The sequence below is a fragment of the Erigeron canadensis genome, chromosome 2 (genome assembly GCF_010389155.1).
Source record: "Erigeron canadensis isolate Cc75 chromosome 2, C_canadensis_v1, whole genome shotgun sequence".
Classification (NCBI taxonomy): Eukaryota; Viridiplantae; Streptophyta; class Magnoliopsida; order Asterales; family Asteraceae; genus Erigeron; species Erigeron canadensis.
The window spans coordinates 20,388,605-20,414,650 of NC_057762.1; the positions used below are offsets into that span (position 1 = coordinate 20,388,605).

The 26,046-nt window shown below is 34.4% G+C and overlaps 2 protein-coding genes across 2 annotated transcripts; both read right to left on the bottom strand.

Moving 5' to 3' along the window:
* Positions 1-5,016: 5,016 nt before the first annotated feature.
* On the bottom strand, positions 5,017-8,173 carry LOC122589292 (stearoyl-[acyl-carrier-protein] 9-desaturase 6, chloroplastic). Its single transcript, XM_043761568.1, has 2 exons — positions 7,540-8,173; positions 5,017-5,583 (listed from the first exon to the last, which is right to left on the bottom strand). The coding sequence occupies exons 1-2, from the start codon at positions 8,125-8,127 to the stop codon at positions 5,017-5,019; spliced, it is 1,155 nt and encodes a 384-aa protein (XP_043617503.1). The 5' UTR covers positions 8,128-8,173.
* Positions 8,174-9,156: 983 nt separating this feature from the next.
* On the bottom strand, positions 9,157-19,730 carry LOC122587137 (vacuolar protein sorting-associated protein 45 homolog). The gene is made up of 13 exons (XM_043759226.1): positions 19,302-19,730; positions 17,350-17,551; positions 17,158-17,237; positions 16,854-17,081; positions 15,966-16,091; positions 14,944-15,024; positions 14,702-14,843; positions 14,091-14,269; positions 12,903-13,058; positions 10,481-10,588; positions 10,279-10,400; positions 9,986-10,117; positions 9,157-9,430 (listed from the first exon to the last, which is right to left on the bottom strand). The coding sequence occupies exons 1-13, from the start codon at positions 19,389-19,391 to the stop codon at positions 9,370-9,372; spliced, it is 1,707 nt and encodes a 568-aa protein (XP_043615161.1). The 5' UTR covers positions 19,392-19,730; the 3' UTR covers positions 9,157-9,369.
* Positions 19,731-26,046: the final 6,316 nt, after the last annotated feature.

Genomic DNA, 26,046 nt, shown 5'->3' on the forward strand with positions numbered 1-26,046 from the left:
AAAAATACTCACTTTCATCTTGGCCTTTCAATTTTTTCATTTAACAATTATAAACTGTTCTCAACTGTTTTTATTTTTTATCTCTTCTCACCGGAAAGCTACCCTATAACCCAAATATATTAAAATAAAATTTTCAAATAAATGATTCTCGCCTTTTGGTAAGTTGCTTGACCTCTTCACTATCAGAATTAATAAAAACTCTGGTTGCAGGAATGTTGTGAATCTCTAAAACTCCTAAAACAAGACAAAATTTATCTAATTTATATAAGAAATATATTTAAAATTTAAGAAAATATAAATATGTAAATGTTACATTTAAAAGAATACCATCAAGATATTTTGGCAAGACATGTTGCAAAACAACAACGAGATCATCATTTTTAAGATTACATGCGTGAAAAGAATAAATCTTTTCAGCTTCTCATCAATAGAAGTTGCAAATCAACTCATCAAAGCCTAAAAAGAGTAATAAAATAGATACGGTAATAAAGGAATGACAATGACTACCATTTAAAGGTTTGTTCATTAATAGACTAAAACTCCTGCTGCTACTCATCATGAGCCATATGACAAATATAAGCAAACATTGGGTTATGATGATCGGCGTGTGTTACGAGCAACACGTGCTAGAATCAATAGGATGCCTCGTGTTTCAGTATCGACACAGGAAGAGGAACTCATGAGCCGATTAAGGATTCTGCGTATCGGATTGACGAGGGATGTTAACCCGGTTAAACACAATGAACGTAATGTATACAGGGTATTATCAAAATCTTTATCCAATAACCAAGACGACCATAGTATTTTGCAGGATTGTGTTGTTTAAGAGGAGTATATTGAAACCCTAAAAACTGTTGGCCAAGATCACACCATAGCGACTAAAAGTTTAAACATAATTCGGAAACTGCCCGCGAATTGTTCAAAAGTGGGCGGATCTTTTCCAAGTCTTTTTCTTCTGTATTTATGTGTATTTATGCTGATTAGCAGAGATTTCGTGTGTTAGAACCGATAGGTCCTAATGCAATAACTTAGAATTTTTGGCGGAGTCCGATGTCAGTTTGGACTTGTGGAATACCGCGGCGGCCTCCCAAGTTTCCCCTTCATGCCGAGATTTTTCTAAGATTGTACAGATGCTAAAATGCGATGTAAAAAAGGCTTTGGTATTACGCAGGACTATGGTGGGAGGTGTTTGTAGTCGTTTGATACGTATTCCTGCGGTAACCAAACCTAAATCAAAAAGATAGAAGTATGAACATCAATAGGTTGAATTTAGCCTAGTCGACTCGAGATCAAAAGTGTTTGACCAAAACAGATCTGACGTCAAAGGGGACGGCAACTTTTTATTTAGACCCACGTCATTTGGTTTGCATAATGATCAAGAAAAGCATATGCTGACACGAGATCTTGAAGTATCTAGGGTCAAATTTCGTAGTTTGAAATATTTGAGGCACTTCCTTACTAAACCTAGGGAGCCAATCTCCGTTTACTTGGCTAGGATGGAGTTGTCTGGTTAGTTGGGATGCACGGGGTTTCATCTGGTAATTTTATAACTAAAAATGTTTGTTCTTTTAAAAAATATATATATAAATAAATAAATAAATATAAAGGAAATAATTTTATTATATAAAGTTCTATGATTTAAATGAAGTTGTAAGTAAATGTCGTTTAATATATATAGACAACAATTTAAATCAGTTATGGTAGTTGAATAATTCAAATGTCTATAATTGTATAATCCAAACATGTGGTAACCAAATTTGAAATTTAAAATTATAGATGGATTGATCTTGATGTTAAAATCTTTAAGTATAGTTAATTTTCCATATTAGCCTTCTCCTTGAAAAATTTTACATGTTATTTCTGTAAATTTATGTTACGGTTTTTACCCAACCATTTTCAATTATTAATATTCCACCCAATCAACTATTCCATCACTTTCACCCATTAAACGGATATAGTAGTGAACAAATATGAAACCAACTGGTTGAATCAGTTTTTGGAGCTTTTGCCTCTGGTGACATAAGTTATGGGTTTGATCTTCATGCCACAAGACTACAGGTCCTTTTCTACCTTTAGTGGAACCTGGAATCAGTCTCTTTACCTTTGGTAGAAGTAAGGCTATCTACATCTCAACCTCTCCCATATATCGTCAAAGACAGTATTGGGATCCAAAACCCGTGAAAGACGATTTTTAGTTGGGAACAAATATGCTAGGAAAAAATCTCAATAAAACAAGTGATAGTTGTCAAATTTTGAATACTTAAAACCAAAGAAGAAAATAAAATGACTCAAATAAGTATCATGTGAAGATTGAACATATAGATTTGTATTGTTAATTTCATGCATAAAAATTTCTAGCACTATCAACTTCTTAATATTTATGTATGAATTAAATGATGTATTAGGTATCAACCGAAATATATATATATAGGGTTGGGTTATATTAGGGACTACTTATTTTAGGAACCATTAGGGACATGTAACTTACACGTGTGTAAGTTGTAACTTACACATGTGTAACTCGTGGTGGCGGTGGCTGCCGTCGCCGGAGGATCACGGTGGTGGTCGGAGATGATAGTAGTGGTGGTGGTGGTGATGGTGGTTGTATAACTTACACATGTGTAAGTACAATGTAAGTTGTACTTACACATGCGTAAGTCGTGGTCGCCGTGGTCGCCGTCTCCGAAAGATAATGATGGTGGTCGGAGATGATGGTGTGGTGGTGGTCAGAGATGATAAAAAATGAATGATTGAAAAGTATCCCTAATGGTCCCTACAATAAGAAGTCCATAATTTAACTTTTCCATATATATATATATATATATATAACTATAAATAACAAGGACACTATCATCCGTGAAACACAATGACACGCCACGAAATCCCACGATACACTCAGAACACACTGAATCGGCCTTATTATAATCAATAGTACATGAAATGATCAACTATTATTATCACGTAAGCAAAACACTTCTTATAAACAATAAAAGCAACAAAATGTAATCATATATTAAATAAATGAAAAAATACTCATCTTCATTCAAATATAAACAAAACTAATAAATGGTTATAATATACCTTATTATTAAACGGTAAAAACATGATCGAAAATTTGATGGATGCATCACTGATGAAGAAATCTGAAGCCATCAATTATTTAGATAATTTATGCAGATTTTTAGATTATTATTCCGATCCAATCTATATTTTGTTATTAACAGTATGAATAAAAGAACAAAAATATGATGTAAGTAATAGAAGAGGCGGTTGTCAAAAGCTGTAAACAAAATAGGTTTTAGAAATACTTTTTGCCACCCATCAATGTAAACTGTTTTAGAAATACTTTTTGATAGAGGCCCAAACCATCCCAGCCCGTTAATTTTGGCAAGTATAGAGGGCTAGAGGCACGGTCCATTGAAGTTATAAACGAGTTAATGAAATGCCCACTTATACTATGTTCTTAAGGAAAAGAAAAAAAATGATGAGATAAGATTAAAAGATAATTAATCTTTTCAAATCATCTCAAAAGTGAGAGAAAAATTTAAGGAACAAAATCAACTAAATTATTACTCCACTTTCTATCATTTCACTTCTCTTTCACCCTTTAAAAAACCCAAAAACACAAATTGTTTCAAGATCATTTGGATTTTTTTTTTTATCCCTTAAAAAAACTCAAGAACATAGCATTAAAGTGTTTTGTTATGTTATGTTGGGTCTTTGTTTATAAGATAAAACAGCATGTCTATGCATTTGTTTTATCATTTAGAATTTATAGAAGTCATTTTCTACTAATGATTCAATTTTTGTCTGTTTACCATTTAATCATTTTTGCATAAAAATGATTTAAATCTACAGTTTATTTATTTATTTATCTATTTATTTTTTAAACGTTAGTAGTTGGCATTCGAGACACCACGATGACATCCAATTGGGCAGTATGCAGAGCTTAAACTACGCATGTCTAGGATGAAACCCAGACTCTTGAAATCCATGCCACCAACCCTGCCCCCCACCCACCCAATTACAGATGTAGTAACTAGAAAGTGAGATTCGAACCTTTTAAATCTAAAATTTGTTTTCATCAAGCTTTTTAACCCAGTGATCAACTTGTGTTGGCCATTTTAAGTACGTCATATATATGGATCAATGGTATGTTTGTGAAGGGAATCTTGGTGCCAAGGATTATGAGTTGAGAAGCCGAGTATTACAGTGAAGGGGCTCACTTTGCCAAATAAGATATATATCTTACTCATTGAAAACATACTACATTATATTAGAACAAACCTTATTCACTTTCTGTAAATTTGTTTCATACAGGCAATTCTGGTAATGTAAGGCGAAATGGCATCAGATATGAAAGAAGATATAGACAGCCCTTTACCTAAAGCCGCTGGGTCAGGATGTAACGCTTAATGACGACATTTGTAAGGAGAAGTTCTTGACAGCAAACGAATATCTCAAATGCTCCTTAGAGTGGACTAAAGAAAGGAATTTGGTCTACCCAAACCAGACCATTAGGCTATTTCCAATGCTAAGGACGCCCTTAAGCGTACTTAAGCTGCCACATCATATCCTATACTTTTATCTCCAACCATACAAACATCCTTGCATATCCTTTAACTTCACTAAAAACAAAAAAATATATATAAGTAAGGGCACATAAAGGCATGCCCTTGGGTAAGGGCATGCATCAAAAAATCTTTAAGTTTGGACAAGCTTCAACCGCAAAGGATATCCAAAGGCACCTAAAGGTGTCCAAGGGCACCCAAAAACATACCCATTAGAGATAGTATTACAAGCATTACAAGCATTTCGTCTTTTGACCACTATTCTCCTAAATTTTTGAAAAGGCAAAGACTATTAGTACCTGAATTAGAGCAATCAATTTCAAATAATTTGAATCTTAAATTGTCTAACTGGTAATAAAGATAAAATAGCCACATATAACCAAAGATTTATATTCTTAGAAAAAGCCCACTTCAATATAACAAAAAGAAATACATAAATATATTATTACACCATAACTTCATTATTAAAAATCCAGCTAAACTTAACACCACGTGGACCCATTTTCTTAGCACGTTCATCAGCTCGCTCTTGCAACTTCCTAATCCTGGGTGCCAACCCACACACATAATCCTGTTCTCGCCTTCCTTCACTACTCAACCCTTCAATCTTCTCCAATCTCCACCGTCCGATCAAATACTCCAATATATCCGCATAATCATCAGCCGTATATATCCCTAGTCGTTGCGCCACGGCCGAAAAATGGTCAAACAAATTCGGGTCTTGGCCGTCAGTCATCAAATGAGCCGGCATTGTGATCTTTTTCCTCATCATGTCCGCAATTGCGATCATTGCACCCGTTGGATCGACTTCTAGTAGTTTTTCTACAATTTTTACGTATGCATTTTCGTGGCGCTTTTCGTCTGATGCGATTGTGCCACATATTCGGGCAAGTATTGGATCGCCGCGTTCTTTGGCGAGTCGAGCTGTGTTGCCGTGTGAGACGAATGTGGCTCGTTCTTGAAATGATGTGTAGACAAAGCCTAGATATGGGTTGTTTTCTGTTCCTGGATCCTGTAATAAAGAGAAACCATTTAGTTTTAAAGATTTTGCTAAATCTATCCTAAGGCTTTAATTAAAGATACACAATTTGTTTTGTAGTTTAGCATTTTCCTAATTAAAGATACACAATTTGTTTTGTAGTTTAGCATTTTCCTAGTTTTAATAAAGTAGAGTGAATTTCATATTTACCCTTGTTAAACCAGACGAATATCAAATATACCCATCTCATATTAAAAATATTAAATTTACCCAACCTAAATATTAAAATATCAAATATACCCAAATCACTAATTTTAATAATATTTAAACATAAACAAAATCAATAATAATTATTTTTTAATCATAGAATGACAATAATATCTTTTAAAATTGTTAAAATTCTGCTTATTTTCATTCTCATAACATGAATTCATGAATCAAAATTGTTATGATAACGCTCTACATTATTTTTTTGTTAATTATTTCTCTTTTTTTGGTTTATTTTTTCTCAATGTTTAGATTTTAAATGATTCATAAGGTTTGAAATTATCCATTATGTAATCAGTGATCTACTGTGTTTTGTCAAAAACATAATCTGCTAAGAACTTACAAGATAGTTAATTTAGTATTTTATAATGCATATTTAGTTTATAAAAGTTTGGATGCAGCCGTGTAGATTTCATGATTAGGCTAATAAGAACAAGAAGTGTTTTATTAATCACATGGAGCAACTTATCGAGAATTCTTTTTGTTAAATACTCGTATTTGGCATTTCAATATTTACACATTTTAAGTGGTTTAGATCAGTGGTAAACACCCTGACCCCTGGAGACAGAGGTCAAAGGTTCAATCCTCATCCCATGCAAAGGACAGAGGTCTTTTTCTATCATTTAGGTAGAAACTGGAAGTAGCCTCTCTACCTTGGTAGGGGTAAGGTCCGCCTACATCTTAACCTCCTCCATACACCGTCGAGGTATTGGGGCTCAAAATCCGCGGAAGGCGCCACTGAGCACTTACTTTACACATTTTAAAATTCTTTGATATATGTAAAAAACTGTTGCAGATGCATTAACGTTGTTTCAAGTTGGGTATTGTAGTCATTATGATTAAAAAATAATCATCATTGATTTTCTTTTATGTATAAATGTTATTAAATTAATGGTTTGAGGATATTTGATATTTTAATATTAATGTTGTGTAAATTTGTTATTTTTAATGTAAGATGGGTATAATTGATATTTACATTGGTTAATGAGGATAAATATGAAATTCACCCAATAAACGAATCCTATTTCTTTGTAACTACTCGATAAATATATGTATATGCTAGGAGATATATAGCAAATCCATAGTCTAAAATTATTTATTAATTCATGTATGCAACAACTTTTATAGTGTACATATATTATATTCCGTATAACTCGTATACTTGTCTTTTCTTTTTTTTTTCCTATCTAATATTTGTTGACCCATTTTTCCAAGGAAGTAAATAGTCTTGTCTCTACTTAATTTCTGGCCTAAAGTTTAAATGAGCTTTTAAGCTATGTGCTTTCATTTTCGGCAGCCGGATTCCTAAATAATACAAACTTGCTATTAAGAAGAAAAAAAAAGTGCTCAATTTCTTTCTTATTCAAAATATTAACGGATCAAATAAGAAAACACACAAATAAAATTGTCATTACAGGATTGAAGGTTACACAAAACACACACTTCAAAATTTTCGTATTTTGACAATGTTTTACTATTTAAGGACATAAATAAAGATGTGTATGATGACTTTCTAAACCTCAACTTCTATGTTATTTGGACGTTTTATGTTCAGCAAAATGCAAAATCTATTATTTATGTTCAAACTGGTAAACTAATGAGTGTTATAATTGTCAATGAAAGATTTTTATTTTGCATACTTTAACAAATGAACAAAAAACCAAAATGGTCTATTGTCTAATTTACCGAGTGGTAACCTTGGTAACAAATTAATTAACTTACCATGCCAGAACTAATGAGGTTCTGAATAGTCTTCTCAATCATATCCATATCAACCCGACCCGAAAGGTAAAGATACGTTTTAAGCAAGTCACCATGCCGGTTTTCTTCAGCTGTCCAAGACCGGGTCCATTTAGCCCATGGATTCGGGCTAGCACCCGTTTCATCTCTAACCCCATCAAGTGTATTAATCATTGTTTGATAAGTAGGCAATGCCTCTTCAGTAATCATATCTCCAACCAACACAACAAAATATTCATCTGGCAACTCAGCCGTTCGATCACGTAACGACTTGACCTCGTACGAAAATTGATCGAACGGCTGAGATGAAACGGGTAAGAACTCAGAAGGTTGCCAACATTGGTCAACCGGTTTGAGTAGTGGAAGGACAGAGTTTGAGGCCCATGATTCAAGTGACTTGAAAATTTCAACTTTTTCGGGTGGCATTGAGTGGGTGACTGTGTGGCGATGTAGGAGATGTGGTGAAGCTACGGCAGAGCATGGTGGGAGACGGTGGTGAGTGGTGGGTTTGACTTTGTTGACCGGTGGAGTGAATGTGGGAAGTGGTGAAAGTATTAAAGAAGTTTGCATGGTTTTTGAGTTTGGTGTTGGAGTGAGTGTGAAGAATGTGACAAGATTTATGACAAGTGTGAATGTGAGTTTTATATTGAGGTTTGTGTGTATATATATATAGATACAAATTTCATATATATGGTGAGTTGGGTTTTTGATGAATTTACAAGTGGAGGGATAGTAAGAAAACTGGGGGTGCATGCAGTGGTTTTTGTGGATGTATTTGAGTGCTTTTTTTGGTGTAAGTTGGTGGGAGATTTCTGTGGGTTCAAAACTTTAAATACGAAAGTATTTTCAAACTTGGACATTTTAACTCCATAACCCATTTATCTCGTTAACCAAGAGGTTAATTAAAAGTTAATATTGAACTGAATGAGCATATCTTTTTTCTATTTTTTTTTTCTCAATAGCGAACCAGATTTATTAATAAACTAGCAAGAAGCTTATACACAAGTTTTGATGGATCACACTTTACATGTTTTATAACATACTGTACTAGTACGTAATGCATAACAGTGGTAAATTTATCAAATTTTGTGACACAATTATCCCTTCGCATACAAAATACACATTTAGTTTTAATAAAATAAAGGACATGATGTCCAATCTAACCATTTAAATAATCCAGATTCTCTTACCAACTTTGTTTCCTTGTAAATTGCATGACTGGTTGTATCGAAATTGTATTCTGTTATGAAATCAGCCATGTATGTATCCATCATTTGAGACACCACGTTGTCACCCAAATTAACTCCTTTTCACAGTTAAGCCTAGACTGGAAAGCAATAAATGCCTTAAATGGTTGATACATAACGTTTAGGCCAGGGGCAGTCTTGCAAGTGCACGTTACCCCCAGTCTTAATTGGTCCTGATAGATGTTGAAACTCGAAACTAAAAACATGTCTTGTCAGGATGCCCGTCCTAACAAAAGTTTAGGCTTTGTTTTATTGTTAAAATTTTTTAAATTAATTTAAAAAAAAAAAAAGATGTCAAAACAGTGTAATTATTATACAACTAAAGTGTAAAGAGACAATTTTAGTATCATAAACGAAGATAACCTTTCCACACTATAAATTAACTACCTTTCTTAGTTTTTCCATCGTATGAACAACATTAACAAGCCACTAGGCTAACACAGTCAGGTACATGCCTAAATCAACCATTAAAACTCCCGCTCATTTTACAAGTTGCCGTAGGCTCAAAATACAGAACCCAAGTGATTACTTACATGCCTTAAATGGTGAAGTTGCAATTTAAAACTTAAACAACACCAGTGCTTGATCGGGCAATACGCTGAGCTTCTTCAAGGTCCTTAAGAAACCTGCATATACCAAGATATGGATTAATATGTTCATATCAAAGGGATTCAAATGTATCTTTAGACATCAGTTTTGCTTATCACCTTCATCTAATAATCGATATGCGTACAAAAAATGTGTACAAATCGGCCCAGTTTTATCAGATGTTTCTGAAGGGGCTCAATACATGGCTATACCAACAATATAGCCGTGCTATGCATCGATTACAAAATCTTTTAAGAAAATATCTAAAAATTTATTTTCTACACTAGCATTATACGAGAAACTTTTTCTTTCAAGTTCGTTTGAAAATATTTAGCCAGAAGATACGAAAATAAGTAACAAATTCAACAAGTATGGGCCTTAATTCCCATTCATGATGTCTTAAAATTAAGAAGTTCTAGGGGTTATATTATATAGATGTGCAAATACAATGCATGTATATACACATATAGATCTAAGTATCCACAGCAACATATATACATTCAATCCTTGTTCACTAAAAAAGATATTTCTCTCATCTATATGCAAACTTCTTAGGAAAATTCTAAGAATTATTGTCTAGATGACCAACTTACCTTTTAGAATTCAAAAGAGAGGAACCTCCAAGTATAAACCGAATTCCAGAATTAAACGCGTTCTGTAGAGCAACTGAGCGTGATTCCTCATATGTTGTTCCACCAACAATGAAGATCACCACTTCTTGTGGCCTGCAATCAAAAACAAAATAAAATTATTATAAATTAATGTTAATTTCCTAATTACTACACAGATGCCCTCAAGAAATACATTAGCTCATCAATGACAGCCTTGAAATGGTAATGAATTATGCAGTCCTCATTTGTTCTAAAAAAAAAAGAATGGCACAAACCTGCCCTGTTGAAAGTGATTTCCAACAAACGGGTAATCCACATCTCTCAACCTTCCTTTTATGATGCTCTCCATTGTTTGGAACAGAAGCGGTTGATGCTGGGTGTATACATTCTCAACTCCCTAATAAGAAAGAAAAACAAACATCTTATGCATTACAATAGCAGTAACAGGTAATATGGAAAGAAGAATTTAATGCAAACCTTCAATCCACGAGCCATATTACGGGCAATATTCAAGATATCCCTGTTACCATACAGATCTCCGGTTCGTCTATCAACCCCTGCTTGCTTTAGAAGGAATTGTACAAGCTGTCATTTGGGAAAAAAAATGAATTTAATCAGGCTAGTTCTATTCTACATGTTAAAAACATAAAAAGATTGGTTTATTTCTGATTTAACGTGACAAAATACAAATTTTGACCTATTTAACTATGATCATGTCTATTCGGATAATGTTTTATTTCAAGTGAGCAAAATCAAAAGAAACCGTTTCAACTTACAACATATCCATTTAAAAGTTGCCCAAAGTGTAATTTTTTAAGTCATGGAACCCCCAAAAGTATTTTAGTTATAGGAAGTTATTAAATGATATATATATATATGGGGGATGGGAATATAAGGCTGTTAGGCATCTAGCTTAGGTTTGAACACTCACATATTGTTTTTTAATACATAAATATCATGGGGGCTCATGCATTTATTCATTAAACAAGAAATAATAAAATATTAGTATGTGAGGGGTTCCACACCTAAGCTTAGGTGCCGGACAGCCTTATATTCCCTTTTCCCTATATGTAAATATATATATATATATGGGTGATGGTAATATAAGGCTGTCGGGTATATAAGCTTAGGTGTGGAACACTCACATATTGTTTTTTTAATCCATAAAAATCATGGGGGCCCATGCATTTATTCATTAAACAAGAAATTCCATTTTCCCTATATATATATATATAGATATAGGGGTGGGTTAGATTAGGGACTCCTTATTTTAGGGACTGTTAGGGACTCGATCTAGACCGTTCATTTTCATCAGATCTAATCACCACTGATCATCTCCGGCGACATCTCCGGCCATATACATCTCCGGCGACATCTCCGGCGAGACTTACACATGTGTAAGTACAACTTACACATGTGTAAGTTGAATAAAATTTATGATTCGAAGCGGGCTTCGCCTTTAAGGATATTCATAAACCAAAGCTGGTGGGGGTGATAGGTCATTGAGGGTGATAAGTCATAGTGTGATAGGTCATAGAGGGTGATAAGTCATAGGGGGTGACCGGTGATGGGTGATCTACCTAAAAAAGTTGTACTTAAAACATTTGTAAGTTACTTACACATGTGTAAGTCTCGCCAGAGATGGTCGCCGGAGGATCATGGTGGTGGTCGGAGATGATCATGGTGGTGGTGGTGGTGGTGGTCAGAGATGATGGTGGTGGTGGCCGGAGAAGGAGGTAGAAGGAGTCCCTAACAGTCCCTAAAATAAGGAGTCCCTATATATATATATATATATCTATATAGGTGTGGGTTATTTGTAGTACATGTACTTTTTATAGTACATGTGTAACTTAACTTACACACTTCTTCTTCATTCTTCCTTCCAACTCTGACCACCACCATGATCATCTCTGACCACCACCGTGATACTCCGGCGACGGCGACCATCTCCGGCGAAACTTACACATGTGTAAGTTAACTTTCCGGCGAGAATCAGATTCGTTTTCGGGTGTTTACGATACGAGCCAGGGGCCCTTATCCGTTCTAAACTTAACCGTCAAGGGACGCATATGGGAATCGTATGGATTTGATGGGCGGCGATCCAAGAGATGGTGGCGGTGTGCTACGGTACGGGCTCCGCCCTTGCTGCCGGCGCTAGGTGGTCGGAGATTATGGTGACTGGTGGTGGTTGTCTCGCGAAGGAAAAAACTTAGAAATTTTAAACGCTAAAATGCTAAAAAAAGTTGTACTTACACATGTGTAAGTTAGTTACACATGTGTAAGTCTCGCCGGAAATGGTCGCCGTCGCCGGAGGATCATGGTGGTGGTCGGAGATGATCATGGTGGTGGTGGTGGTGGTCGGAGATGGAAGGAAGAAGAAAGAAGAAGTGTGTAAGTTAAGTTACACATGTAGTTACACATGTACTATAAAAAGTACATGTACTACAAATAACTTTCCTCTATATATATATAAATGCATATGTATATCATATTTGACACTAGCTATTTAATATAAAGTGAGCAATAAAAAGTTTCCGTCACCCCAAACTACCCTTTGTCAACCCCTACCAGAAGACGACAGTTTTGACGAGAGCCTTTTTCAACGAACAACCAAACTAGTAAACATGAAAATAATTTATCCTGGAAGAAAACGGGTCAAACCAATCCCGATTCAACTAGTGTATGTTTGATACATGCAAGAGGAAATGAGAGGCCCAACCCAAAAGAATCAGACTATTGTTGATATTAAGAGGCTTTGTTACAATATTTTACATACAGATTAACTATTAAAAAAACTAAAAACTTTGGACAATGTATGTTGCAGGTCAACTCAATCCCATGACCTGCCCCTTTTACGGGTTCTGTTAGAACGAAATCAAAGTAGTAATAGTGCATTTACCCCTGGCTTATACTTGGGAGAGCGAGAAGCCAGCTTATTAAAAAGCTGCATCAGTTGAACAGGGCTCTCTTTCTCATATCTCAAAGCATACAGCATAACAAGGCGTAGTCGGTCAATATCAGAGACACTTTCATTATTCAAAAGATTTGTGACAGCCTAATCAACAATCAAACAGAAGTCATGTTAGATCTTTAGTACGGAAACCTGCTTTTTAATGCAATAAATGCTCTAGACAGCAACACGAGAAACAACATGCACTAATAGTATTAAAAGAAAATAACATTACAGGAACCCCTATTCAGACCATGCTCATGATAACTTGATAAGCAATCATATTTAGACCCTTTAGAAAGTATGCCTTGGACTTCTGAATAGCTGTCTAAACTTGTGCACAAGTTGTTGACATCCTTTGTATATCACAAAGTTTAAATAAATGATTGGTATAAAAGGTGACAAATGTATGATGAGTAAAAAACTGAATTTAAAAAATTCTAGTATATCATTAATACCTAAGATAGTTGCTAGACATGTCAAGGATACCAACACATAAAGACCAGCTCCGCAATTCCCATGACATAATTATCCATTTTGTACCATCATTACAAAAGTATTTTCAACAGAAAATATATGAATGGGGTAATGTGTCATTCATCACCTCTTACTCTCTTAATAATCTTGTATCAGTAGCTAAAATGAAAATTCTACGTAAATCAAACAGCCACCATTTCTCATATTTGCAGGTAAGCCAAAACAACATTTTATAAACCCGTATCCAATGATACATGTTTCTAGCTGTCTGTTCTAGCCGTAAGCCCGTAACTTGTTTAAATTAGTTGGCAAGTTTTCTCATAGTTTCTTTTCTTGCTCAGTAAACACCAACGAATCACTTCGACCCTCTCATTATACCTTACAAACTTTTTTTGTTACATTTAATCTTTCTTCAAAAAACATCTTTAGATAAAACACGTTTACATATTGATAGGTCATAGTGTACCATACCCTCACTACTGAATGGTGGATAAGTATGGTCATGAGTATGTTGAGTTTGTTTTTTTGGTAAGATTAAAAAGGTTAGCAATGCACATTTAGCCCAGACTGGTTTCCACACAAGCCTGCCAGTAATATAATGATAATTAAAAGATAGATGCAAAACAAAGACTTGAGATAGAAATCAAAAAATGAAAACACCTCAAATGCTGCCCCTTGGCCACCATTGCAAGCCAACTCTTGTTCCGTTTGTGAAACTAGCATGAGTTTTCTCTCTTCAACGATCTTGCTCATTTCTGTCACCAGTGTTACATGCTTAGAGACATTCCCTTGCATCTTTCTATACTCCGGATAATTGTCAACAAATTTAGCCATGTCCTCTGCACTCAAAGAAAAGGGCTATGGTCATAAATTGTAAGTTACTCAAAACTTGGCAGATGTAAACAATCATAGAGGTGGCACTACGGGGGTCAGGTGGGTTGAGTAATAACTCAAAACGGGTTCAGACGTTCCGTACAATTATTTTTGGTATGTGTCAGGTTGAGTTAACCCAACACACTTTTTGTCCACTTATAACCACCTAGTGTCTCAAATTTGGAATATAAAAAATAAAAAATGATATTTATTACAATGACAATTGTGCATTATAACACCAACGACAACTTCGATTCATATCATGTTTCCTTTGATGTTAAAAAGTTTTGCTATCATATTTGATTCATTACCAACAAAGCGTAAACTGAATAGACCCGTTCATCAGTAAATGATCTTTAACTAAATAAAAGAATATATAGAGGTTAGGCAGTGCAAACCTATTGTCTGAATGTTCTGATTGCTTTTTGCCACTTGTTGAAAATCATCCACCATCCGCTTTATACTCATTCCGATATCTCCAAAATTTTCATACATATTAGCCTTGAAAAAGGCATCTTGTTCAGACGACAACACGACCTCCTGTGTTTAAAAAACATATATTAAAACTTACTTCTTATTTAACACAGCATATCCTTGGAGATATAAATAAAGACATGGATATAACGAAGTGAAAGCCGACCTGTTGATCCTTCGAAAACTTCCCAACATTTCCTAAATCTACCTTATTGTCTTTAATACCTATCAACTCATGGACCATGGCCTGCAAAAAGTAACGGGTGATTATTACTGTTTCCCACAGTTGTCAAACCAATAAGAGCCGCAAGTCGACTTGTACGAGTCAAGTCAATTTACACTGAAAAAGAGGCAACACGTTAGACATTTGCGTTTGACTCGGACATTGACTCATGAATCACTGTCCGACTCGCTCCGAGTAGAGCTGACTCGGGGCTTGAACGAGTTGGAGAAAAAACAATATACTCAAGTTCTAAACCCTTCCGCGTACATGGATAGTCATATTTACCTTTTCTCTGTCTCCATCGCGGTTTCCATCTTACCATCTTCTTTAAAGGACATGGAGTTGGTTGAAAATGAGAAGAAAAAAATTTGGATATAAAAGATAAAATGGTATTTTAGTGGAGAGATAGAGGCATAACCATAGAAGAGAGTTAAGATCATACTTTTTATTCTAGGGTTATATGGAAAATCTACTTTTAACCTTGATTTATGGATGGATAAGGTTTGACTTTTTTTTACAATTTACTTTTAAATAACATTTATCAATTGAAAGAGCTAAACAAACACTATATAAGCTGCAAAGTTGGTATGTACTATGTACAAGAAGTCTAAACTAACAATTCATTTTTTTATATTCCCGTCAAAAAGTGTCAAAAGGAGATATATTATCTACAATAATTTTAAAAAATGATCACATTATAAGCATAAGTACATAAAATATCTCATTAAATATAAAAAAATAGAGAATTATAATATTTACTGAATCTATTTAGATAATAAACTTATTTTCGGTTCTTATACCTACATACATATACACTATATATAAAAAAATATCCCGACTCTTACGAGTCGAATCGCAAGTCAAAAATTTAGAATTTCGAGTCATGTTTTGAGCCCAGAGCCAATAACTATGCTGTTTCACATATTTCAAAACACCAAAATAGTTTGAACATTTAATAATTGTACCTGATAAGTCCACTGATTCAGTAATGGAGTAACAGGGTCATCTCTCCTATCAATTACAAGCAACAAAGGAGAAATTTCTGTGCGTCTGAAATCAAAAAGGCCACTTTCCTGCTGGTACATCAGCTTCTGTTTGTATGGAAAAGTTAAAGGGAAAAAAATATCAAATCGAGTTTCTTACTACCCAAAAGATTGTATAAGATCAGCAGAGTTAATAATACAAGTCATTTCCTTCGAAAACTCAGGGAGTGTTTGAACTTTGAAATTGCATTTTTATAATAATTATATCATATGAAGGTATACGAGATTTCATTCCCTGCTGTTTGATATGTCGTTTGAGGTGGCACTCAAGATGTTTTACAAATATTACAATTTGGGAAGTAATATATAAGAAGAATTTTTCTAAACATATTTCCCTCAGGGCTATGGTTAACATGCAGTAAAATTTTATGCATAAAAATAAATGCTCCCTAAAACAATTATCAACTGTCATGAATAACACTTTACTACGCCTTAATCCGTAGCCCTAAGGGCTATGTTTAGCGAAACTCCTAAAAGAACATCAAAATTAAAATTACTGAGACAGAGAGACAGAGAGAGAGAGAGAGAGAGAGAAGTAAAAGTCTCACATGTTAGCTACAAAAAAGGGTATACAGATAACTTTATCTCAATCTTATATAATCTATTTGTTTCTTAAATGATAACATAATTAGAAGCAGAAAATGCTCACCCGGGCATTAAGTATTATTAAGACACAAAAAAAATCAATTCCTAAGATTACAATTTTGTACTACCATAAACTTTAATAGAATAAATGTTCCAAACATAGCTGACAAATAGTTAAAGAGCTACGGCTAAGATGGTGTTTTGAAAGAGAAGGCGTAAACTCACCGAAGCTTCATGTGCTATCCTTTTAGCAATATCAGATGTACGTGAATATCGAATGACAGGTCTCCTTTTGAAAGCCAAAAAGATAGCTGCAAGTCCATCAACAATTCGATCACAGTAGTTTTGCAGGTTTGGAGGATCTATAACAGCTGGAAGCATATACATATGATTTGATGGTATGTTCAAAGTGTAATGGTAGGGGTCAATTGCAACAAAATCGGCAAAGAACTCCTGCGAAATTAAAAAAACTTATAACATCCATGTCTAGATTATTTCTATTGGTGAATTGAATCAAATATAAGCTAACCTGGACTTGTTGAACAACTTCATGTTCATCCGAGTCAGCTAAAATATGAAGCTGGGTAGTATTCAACATATTTGAGAAAACTACGAGTAAAATAGACAAGTATAACTAATCATATAAGATATCTTTCTACTTAACTGGTATTGACATATATTATGAAAGTATATAAATAACATACTTCCTACAAAAACTTACAAAGGTTATATTCTCCAAATCGAGGTTTAGCCAGTTGCCGTTTCAAATGCTGAATATTCTCTGATGTTGGACGCAAAAAATAAACTGCTTTGAGATGTGACATAGACTCCTTTGACATAGAGATGGAATCAACCAATTCTACCAAAAACACTTCTTTTTGCAGAAGTTCTGACTGAGAATACGCAACACTGACAGTGCTAACCTACGTCACAGCAGAAAACACAGATTCTCCATCAACCACCACTCAGATTATAGCTCAAACATTTAACTTGATTTTAAAAGTACTTGATGTTTCTATGCAATATTTACCGATTAATATAGAAAATAGCAAGAAAATGTTACTAGACTTTGAAAATAATGATGAGTTTTCATGATTGATTTTCTTCAGTAACTGCAGTGATATGTATTTCCATCACGTAAAAAGCTTTCTTAATGTTTCAATCTTGATAAAAGATCACTCTTATTAATATAAGAAAACTTCTGACTCAGACTGTCAAAATTGTATCTTCCAGGTTTACATTGTTTCAGAACTTAACACCAATTGTTTTATTATCAGTAGTAATTCATTAACTCCTCTTTATCAAGATTAAGGTTATCCAAATTCCCTCAACAATATACAAATTCTAGTTTAAATTAATAAACTTAGGTATTTAAAGGCGAAGGCGCACTCGAGACAATGTGCCTTTATTAGAAACTAAGATGAGAGGAATAAAAGGTGAGTGACCGAGCAAAGTAAGCAGCTATATTATGCAGGTGATGTTGATGACACAATTTATCATAGAGACAAAGATTTAAAGCATAGTATGAAGATTTTGAGAACATGCATAGTTGCATACCTAAAACATTAGTCATGTAATAGTTCACTGACCATACAAGAGAGGCTCTAACAAACTAACTCACAATAAAGATTACCGTTTAAAGTTTAATCACTATTATCCAAGTTACCATTTTCCCTACCTTCCTCACTTTACGGGTCCATAAAATCATCTTAATTAACAAGATTCGTATCTTATCCATGAAATAAATGTGTTCTACTTTGAGGAAATGATGTATTCTAGTAGCACATTCACATCATCCAAACAGATTAGATCAACGACATGCCTACCATCTTAACAAGCCTTAAGCTTACTCTTTTACTAGACAAACACCATTGAGTCTTTGTTGTTGCAATATGTTTCTACTTTTTGTGTGAATCTCAAAAGAAAGATGACTTGATGTTATCTAATCCTTATTGTTATCCGTACTGTATTAAAATTCAAGGTAATCCACTGATCCCTAGTACTTATAAGTTACTTACAATAATTTTTGGAATAACTCAAGGTATTGCATTGCACCTTACTGATATGGGCCTTAAGCATTAAACTCATGAACCTCAGTAATAGGATCGCCTTAGCATGTCACCACTCACCAGGCATTGAGCCACAAAATGTCATGCCTCACAAACGACAATATAATTGACACTTCTAAATGATGTCGCAACATAATAGAAAAGCCAATCCTATCTCGCATTAACTTGAGATGTCTTCTTAAACTATGAGATTTAGATTAGATAAGAATATCCAAAAGATGACTGCACATATTGAATTAGAGTTACATATATAATGTAATATGATAAATCGTACAATCACAAACAGCAATCCCGTAACAGGCGGCGTATAAGGGAGGTGGCATGTAGACAGTCATTCCTCTACCCGATACTTCTTCCCACCATTTCAGAATAACCAAACCCAATATGTTTACAATATTCAAACCTAACTTTCTCTACTATTATAACTCATCGAAATCGGGCTTATAAACGAGCTAGCTAGTTCGAGAAAATGCTAAACCCTTGCATCAATTGCCAACTAACAGGCTACATGATCCCATAGAGATTCAACGATAACGGCTTACGGCTAAGTAATAACAACTAAATTACATAAATAAATTGAAAAAGAAAATGAAGAAGAAATTACCGTTTGGGAATCAAGAATGAGGACTTTCATGCCAGAAATATCTTGTAACATTCGATTTATATAATCTCTTACAGATGATATCAACACCATCTTTATTGTATTTTATTTTATCAATTATAATAATTATAATAATAATAATGTCTTTCGATTAATAGCTTTCTTATATATAAACAGATCTGTGTAACTGTGTTTTGTGTTTCGTGCCAAAGGATTTAAATTAGGTGGGTGTGTGCGTGTTTGTTTGTATAAATGCAACAACTTTAGGGTTTGTGATCGTGTAATTATGTGTGTGTGTGAGAGAGAGTATAGATGTGCGATCTTGAAGAGGTTGAGATGCTCGGAGCGATGGCAGAGGGAGGAGCCATTGCAGATAAGAATAAACAACGTTGTACGTCCGGATCGTCGGGTCAGCTAGATAGTGCGTGATTGTTGTCTACTTGTTTTCTATATGGATTAACCGGCTCAACGTATTAAGTAAAAAATAACCGATTAACGATTATTTTTGTTTAATAAAAATTTGACATAATATATTAAATTATTAACTATTAAGTTTATTAAATAAAAAAAAAACGACGCCTATAATCACACGAACATACGTGATTCATTTTAGTTTTTGGATATTGTATGGTCACGAAGGGATTTTAAGAATTGTCCATCGATCTCGAAGCACCTTGAATGTTTGTTCAATGTCTTTTTTAACTTTATGGTATCACTTGAATTTCATGCTCTTTTCTTGAACTCGACATTTAAACAACTTCACAAGTGCTGCCTATTCCGGATAAATACCATCAGCTAGATAATTTCATTTTGTAAATAGTTCTCCATTAATATTGTATGTTACCTGGGACGCCCTACCTTGAAGTAAATCATCTAACAAATATGATTCATTAATAAGATGGTAGGTCTGGATGGTTTAGTGAACAATTAAAACCTTAACTACAATGTAAACGAAAATTAAGAACGATATTATGTTTGATAAATACATAATTTATCAAACACTAAGAACATTAAACAATAAGAATTGCTGATAAACATAGTTCTTGAGGGTTGAGAGAATAATATTTGAAAAACACAGAGTTACAAATATATAATTCTACAAGACAATTGAACGAATTTTCCTCCAATTGGTGGCTTTCCTTTTATAGACAAAGATTGACTTTGCGATTGATGCAAGCCACTTGTCCAAGTTTGATTTGACAAGTGCATAATCTGACTTCGGTCTAATACATGTGTCTTCTTTTTGTCTTATCTTTAAGATAAGGCATCTTTGTCTTTATTTTTTAGCAACTAATGTAAAAATTGTTGATGACACTTTTATTGCATCTTTAGCTTATCATTTAGACTTAATGATTTATTCCACAAATCTTTAATGTCTTTTTCATTAGCTTATTTCTTCGACTTTAGGTTGATTGTGATTGTAATCTTCAATTGATACTTCATGAGGTATAATCTTGCTGATTAAATGTACTTAGCAATATGTTCTAATTAATTAAAATGTACTTAGATTGCTAGTTTGATTATTTATTGGGTTTCTGGGCCTGTCCAGTTACTCAGTTGGTTCATTTCCTGCACCATGGGTCCCCTTTATCTTATTCTGGGGGGGCCGTGGGGGCATTACTTTGTAAATGTTTATTGCATTTATAATACGTTTACCTTTATCAAAAAAAAAAAAAACCATTAATGTTGTCGCTCGAACCTGGAGGACCAAAGGAAGCATACTAAATCTACAAAATCATATAAGGCAACCGTCGGACATCTTGTATCACCTCGTGTGAATTGCCCTTGCCATGCCACTGGAAAGTTTCTCCAAACCCAATGCATACAATCAATGCTTCCGAGCATATCCAGAAAACCATGTACCTCTTCATGTTTAGCAATTAAACGTTCGACATCCTATTGCGTTAGTTTTCTCATTTCTCAAGTACTCTACCGAGTATAGATGAAAAATACTTTTACAAGAGTTATCTAAAAATCGTAAGTAGATATTTGTTGACCCATGTGTAAGTATTTATCCAAAGTTTCAGATATGCAACCTGTAGCAATCATCAAATTTCCATGTCAACGTCTAATTCCGTTGTTCACTTCGTAATGTTGTTTGTCTATGTGTGTGTAAGTTGAACGGCTTGAGTTCGTTGGATGCCATAATCTCGCCAAAAAGAAGCTAAACTTTGGTTTATGATTAGAAAGCCAGTGAATTATCTGCAACTTTCATTTCACTTAACTCATCAAAGCAAGGAGTGGTACTAGATAGACAATTAGTTCCGAGACTATGAGATTGGGCTATCGGGCGGTATCAGTTGAAGTCAACTTGGCATAACATTTCAACATTTTGTTAACTTTATTTTTGCGGGTTTAAGGAGGGCATTGCCTTCTTAGAGAGATATAGCCACCCTAGACTAGCTCGTCCGTAGGGCTATGAGAAGGCCAACATTTGCCTTGCGGTCTAGAGGCGCCTATCAAAAAGATACTCCGAAGGCTTCGGGATCAAGGTCTCATTAGCCGAAGAAGACCCTGGCCAATCCACGTGGCCTGTGTCATCGGTCCGGGGAAAGAAAAAGACTGCTTTTGAAAAAAGAAAAAAAGAACTCCTAGCACAGGAAAACCCCTTACTAACCGGGACTTCATGACCTAACCTTTTCTTTTACACATAAAACAACCAAAAGCCTAATTCGTTCGCCTATGAATAGTCAGAAAAGTTTAATTCTTTCACCTATAGGTAGCGAAAATCCCAGAAAAAAGGAACTTGATGATGTTCTTCTCCCCTCGTGGTTTCTATCTATAGATCCTAGACGAGTAGGAGTGGATTATGCTACTGAGAAAAGCCTTTCTAGTTGAATTAAGAGGACATGTCGATACTGCAACTAAAGAAAGAAGGTGACCTATAAGCCTTTATCCGAGACTTATTCAGCTCCTGCTAGATTACTCTAGATTATATTCTAATCAGTTAAATATGGTATGATAAGATTTTATTTTGCTAAATTACTACAATAAAATAAAACACCAAATGTTAAGTCAATCTCTTGGAAACTATCTTTTATTTAGATCAATATGTAGTCTGGTTGACTATGACTATTATATCACTTTTAAAATATAGTGTCAATTCCACATGAACAACATTATGACTATCACTTTGAAAACATGTTTACAGGTATCTGTAACACCCCAACAAGGCGGAATTATGAGGGGTTACGAGATAAGCACAGCACAACATAGAAATTATGTAGAGACAATTCTAAATGCATTAAAGGATTGGACAATTTATACAATTCAATTCAAATACAAGTACCGGATCATACAAAAATGCATAAAACGCACAACACCATCAAACGTTTACAAAAGATAGTTCAAGAGATGGCTTAACGATCCTAAGCGTAACCCATAAACGGAAATTTTGAATCATGGTACCAAGAATAGTCCAAGTCCAACCCTAGCATGCAATCATTCATCCAATACGTCTTTGGTTCACCTGAAAAGTGTACTAAACCGTGTTAACATAAAGTTGGTGAGTTCGTAGGTTTGCAATAAAAATCAAGTGTCGGGATATTAACCATTATCGATATACAACGATTAGAATACCTAATCACTTTAAAGAAACCCTAAAAGGGTACACGTTAGCATAAGTCAATACATTCAATGTCAATGTCTCAAACAATCGTCAATACATATATACATATATATAACAACCCGTAACCTGGCATGATCATACCGGGTGTGGATTTGTCAATCCACTATCAACGGCTTACATAATATATAATATAACATCTTTTGTCTTATAAATATATAATATGGACTAAAAAATATATAACGTCTTCGTCATACATACATATAATATAATATGGACACAATGATCCATAACGTTTATCGTCATATATAAATGTATACAAACTGACACATCCCAGGGTGTATTAATATACCAAAGTATAATGTACACAGAACAATTGTAGGGGGTGAATACAACTTACTTCGATCTTTACAAACTTTTACTAAATAGTTTTAATGACTCAGACTAGATAATAAGTATGTAAAGAACAGGAATCAATAAAACAGTAAAGCAAGTAAAATAAAGAAACATTCTTCAATACAGATTGTAATTTTTGAAGTAACTCTTTATTAAGATATGATCTATACGAAGAATTACAGGGTTATTGCGGAAACAAGATAGCCTACATATATCTAAACAACCCTCTGAAATGACAAATTACAATCAAGAAGTTTCTACTCAAGAGAATCAGCCCAAGCTGATCTCAAACAGACTAAGTTGTGTATAAGAGCAAAGAAAACTTATGTGAAGATTGATTCTTAGGAATGCCACACATATGCAATCAAGGAATGGGGATTTTATAGGCGAATGCCCTTATCTTGGTGTCGAATTCAACCACGTATTCATCTTCTACTAGATGTCAGAGGGAATATTTGATCATGCAAATTCATTGTACTTGTGGTCCCCAAATATTGCCACTAATTCTTTTTCGTCTAATAAGAGTATGGACACACATATGTAACTCAAACCACCAACCTGGATCCTAGGATTCTTCCTACTCATGTCATTCGTCCTTATCTTCAATACAGGTTATATCTTCACTTGATTGTCAGACATATTTTAGGCCATTTATCAAAGCACTAATCTGTCTAAGTGTATCCAAGCTGACTGTTAATCCCAAGCTGACTTCCTTTACCAGCTTGGTCTTTTATCTTCAATCCTCCTCTTCGACTTGGATTGAATGCTATAAACATTGTTGTTGCAGCTGATATTTCACTTGCTTTCATAAGATATTACATTACAACACATGAAGTATGATATGGGTCAGAAACAGATCGTAGGTTGTGTCAGCTTAGTCTCACCCAAATCAGATTACAAGAACCAAAAGATTTCTAAGTGTTTTACTATTAGATTTGTCATCACCAAATTTACAATAAACATTAGGACTCAATACAAACACTTAAACACAAGCAAAAAATTAGGTATTTAATGTCTTGTTTCATATCATAACATAACATAGTAAATTAACGGACAACCGTTTAACGACAAGTACACTTTCCACCCAAGATAAAGTAAATGTTGGGGCTACGAAACTTACCTTGACCGTCAATTGAGAAATTATAATCGAGTTATTATCATCCAATGATCATCACATGTGCACACCTATCAGTATACATATACGTTTTGTGTTAAATTCCAACTTGTGTCTTAGAAATGAACCACGACTTTGAACGACACTTGTGACTCATACAAGGCACTAAAAGCGACAAGGAGAGGTTTGTATGAAAAATCGACTTGACCCTAGTAACCTTAGACAAAATCTAAAAGGAAAAACTGGCAAACTCGTTAACTAGACCACCGTAAAGCACGTTGGTCAGCAACGTCTAATACGGTGGTCCAACGGTGGCTTGGCATAAGGTACGGTGGTTGGCAGCGTAATGCACGGTGGTTGGCAGCGTTCCAGACGTTGGGCCAGTGGTGCCTTGGCGTCTAACACAGTGGAAACCACCGTCCTTTATGGTAGCTTAGAATAACAAGAATTAGCGTCTCGATCTATCCCTGGGCGTAAGACAGAAGCTCAGGTTTGAAATTTAGGAAATGCAAGATGGGGAGCACCATTTCTTATGGTGGTCAGGCCGTAAGAGACGTCGATTCAGAGCCAAACATGCCCTGCACTTCTTCTTCAAGATAATAACGAACCAAACACAACCCAATTTACCCTAAAACTCCAATTTAACTTCATTTTCGACCAAGTAACCTTCCAAACTCTTTTTTGTACATAAATACACATAACACAACCCACTTCATGGAATCCATTTCAAAACATTAAATTTATGTTAAACTCGAATTTGACCTAATTTCATACTTTGAACCCTTAATTTCATTTCAAAATGGTTTTGACCCGACCTTTGACCAAGAATTACTTAGATATGACTAGAAATACAGTTATAAACATAAAATGATGAATTTAGGCTAGATTCAACTTACCAAAACAATCCAAGACTTAAGTTTTGGATTTTTGGTGCCTTTGAAGATGGATGAACACTTCAACTTGGAATTTCTTGAATATTGTTTTATTATTATTATTATTATTATTATTATTATTATTATTATTATTATTATTATTATTATTATTATTATTATTATTATTATTATTATTAGCATTACTAGATTTGGCGATTTTGATTACTAACAACAAGAATTTAGGGTATTTATTATGATATTTATGATTGATTTAGTTGGTGGATGAAGAAAGGAAGAGGGGAGTCAATGAGATGAGAGAGATAAGAAGATAAGGTGAGGGAATGAATGAATGGTTGTGTGTATGGGTATGGGTATGGGTGAGAGTGTGGCCGGCCTAGGGGTCCCTTTTTTGGGATTCACGCCCCGCTAATTTCGACAAATAGTTATTCGCTAATCATTTAATACGCCAAAAAGAATCCCGTAAACATAATTAAACTTAACACTCGACAAATAGTTCACGAAAGTCATTTACATTTAATTACATTAAGTCGCAAGTCAAATCTAGTCAAATTTCACCAATGTCACAGTATCACTTAGCATTTCATTTTTACATTCAATTTCTCCTAAAATTCATTCATGGCATTGACAAAGCTATATCGTGACATGAGTTCTTGGAATCATTACATCGGTAAGCAGGGTCATAAGACTTACAACAAAGGAATCGAGAAGCTACGAATGATTTTAAGATGAAATGAGCTCCTGGATTGTGTTGACTGAAAACGTGTTGCTGGGAGTAGTGGA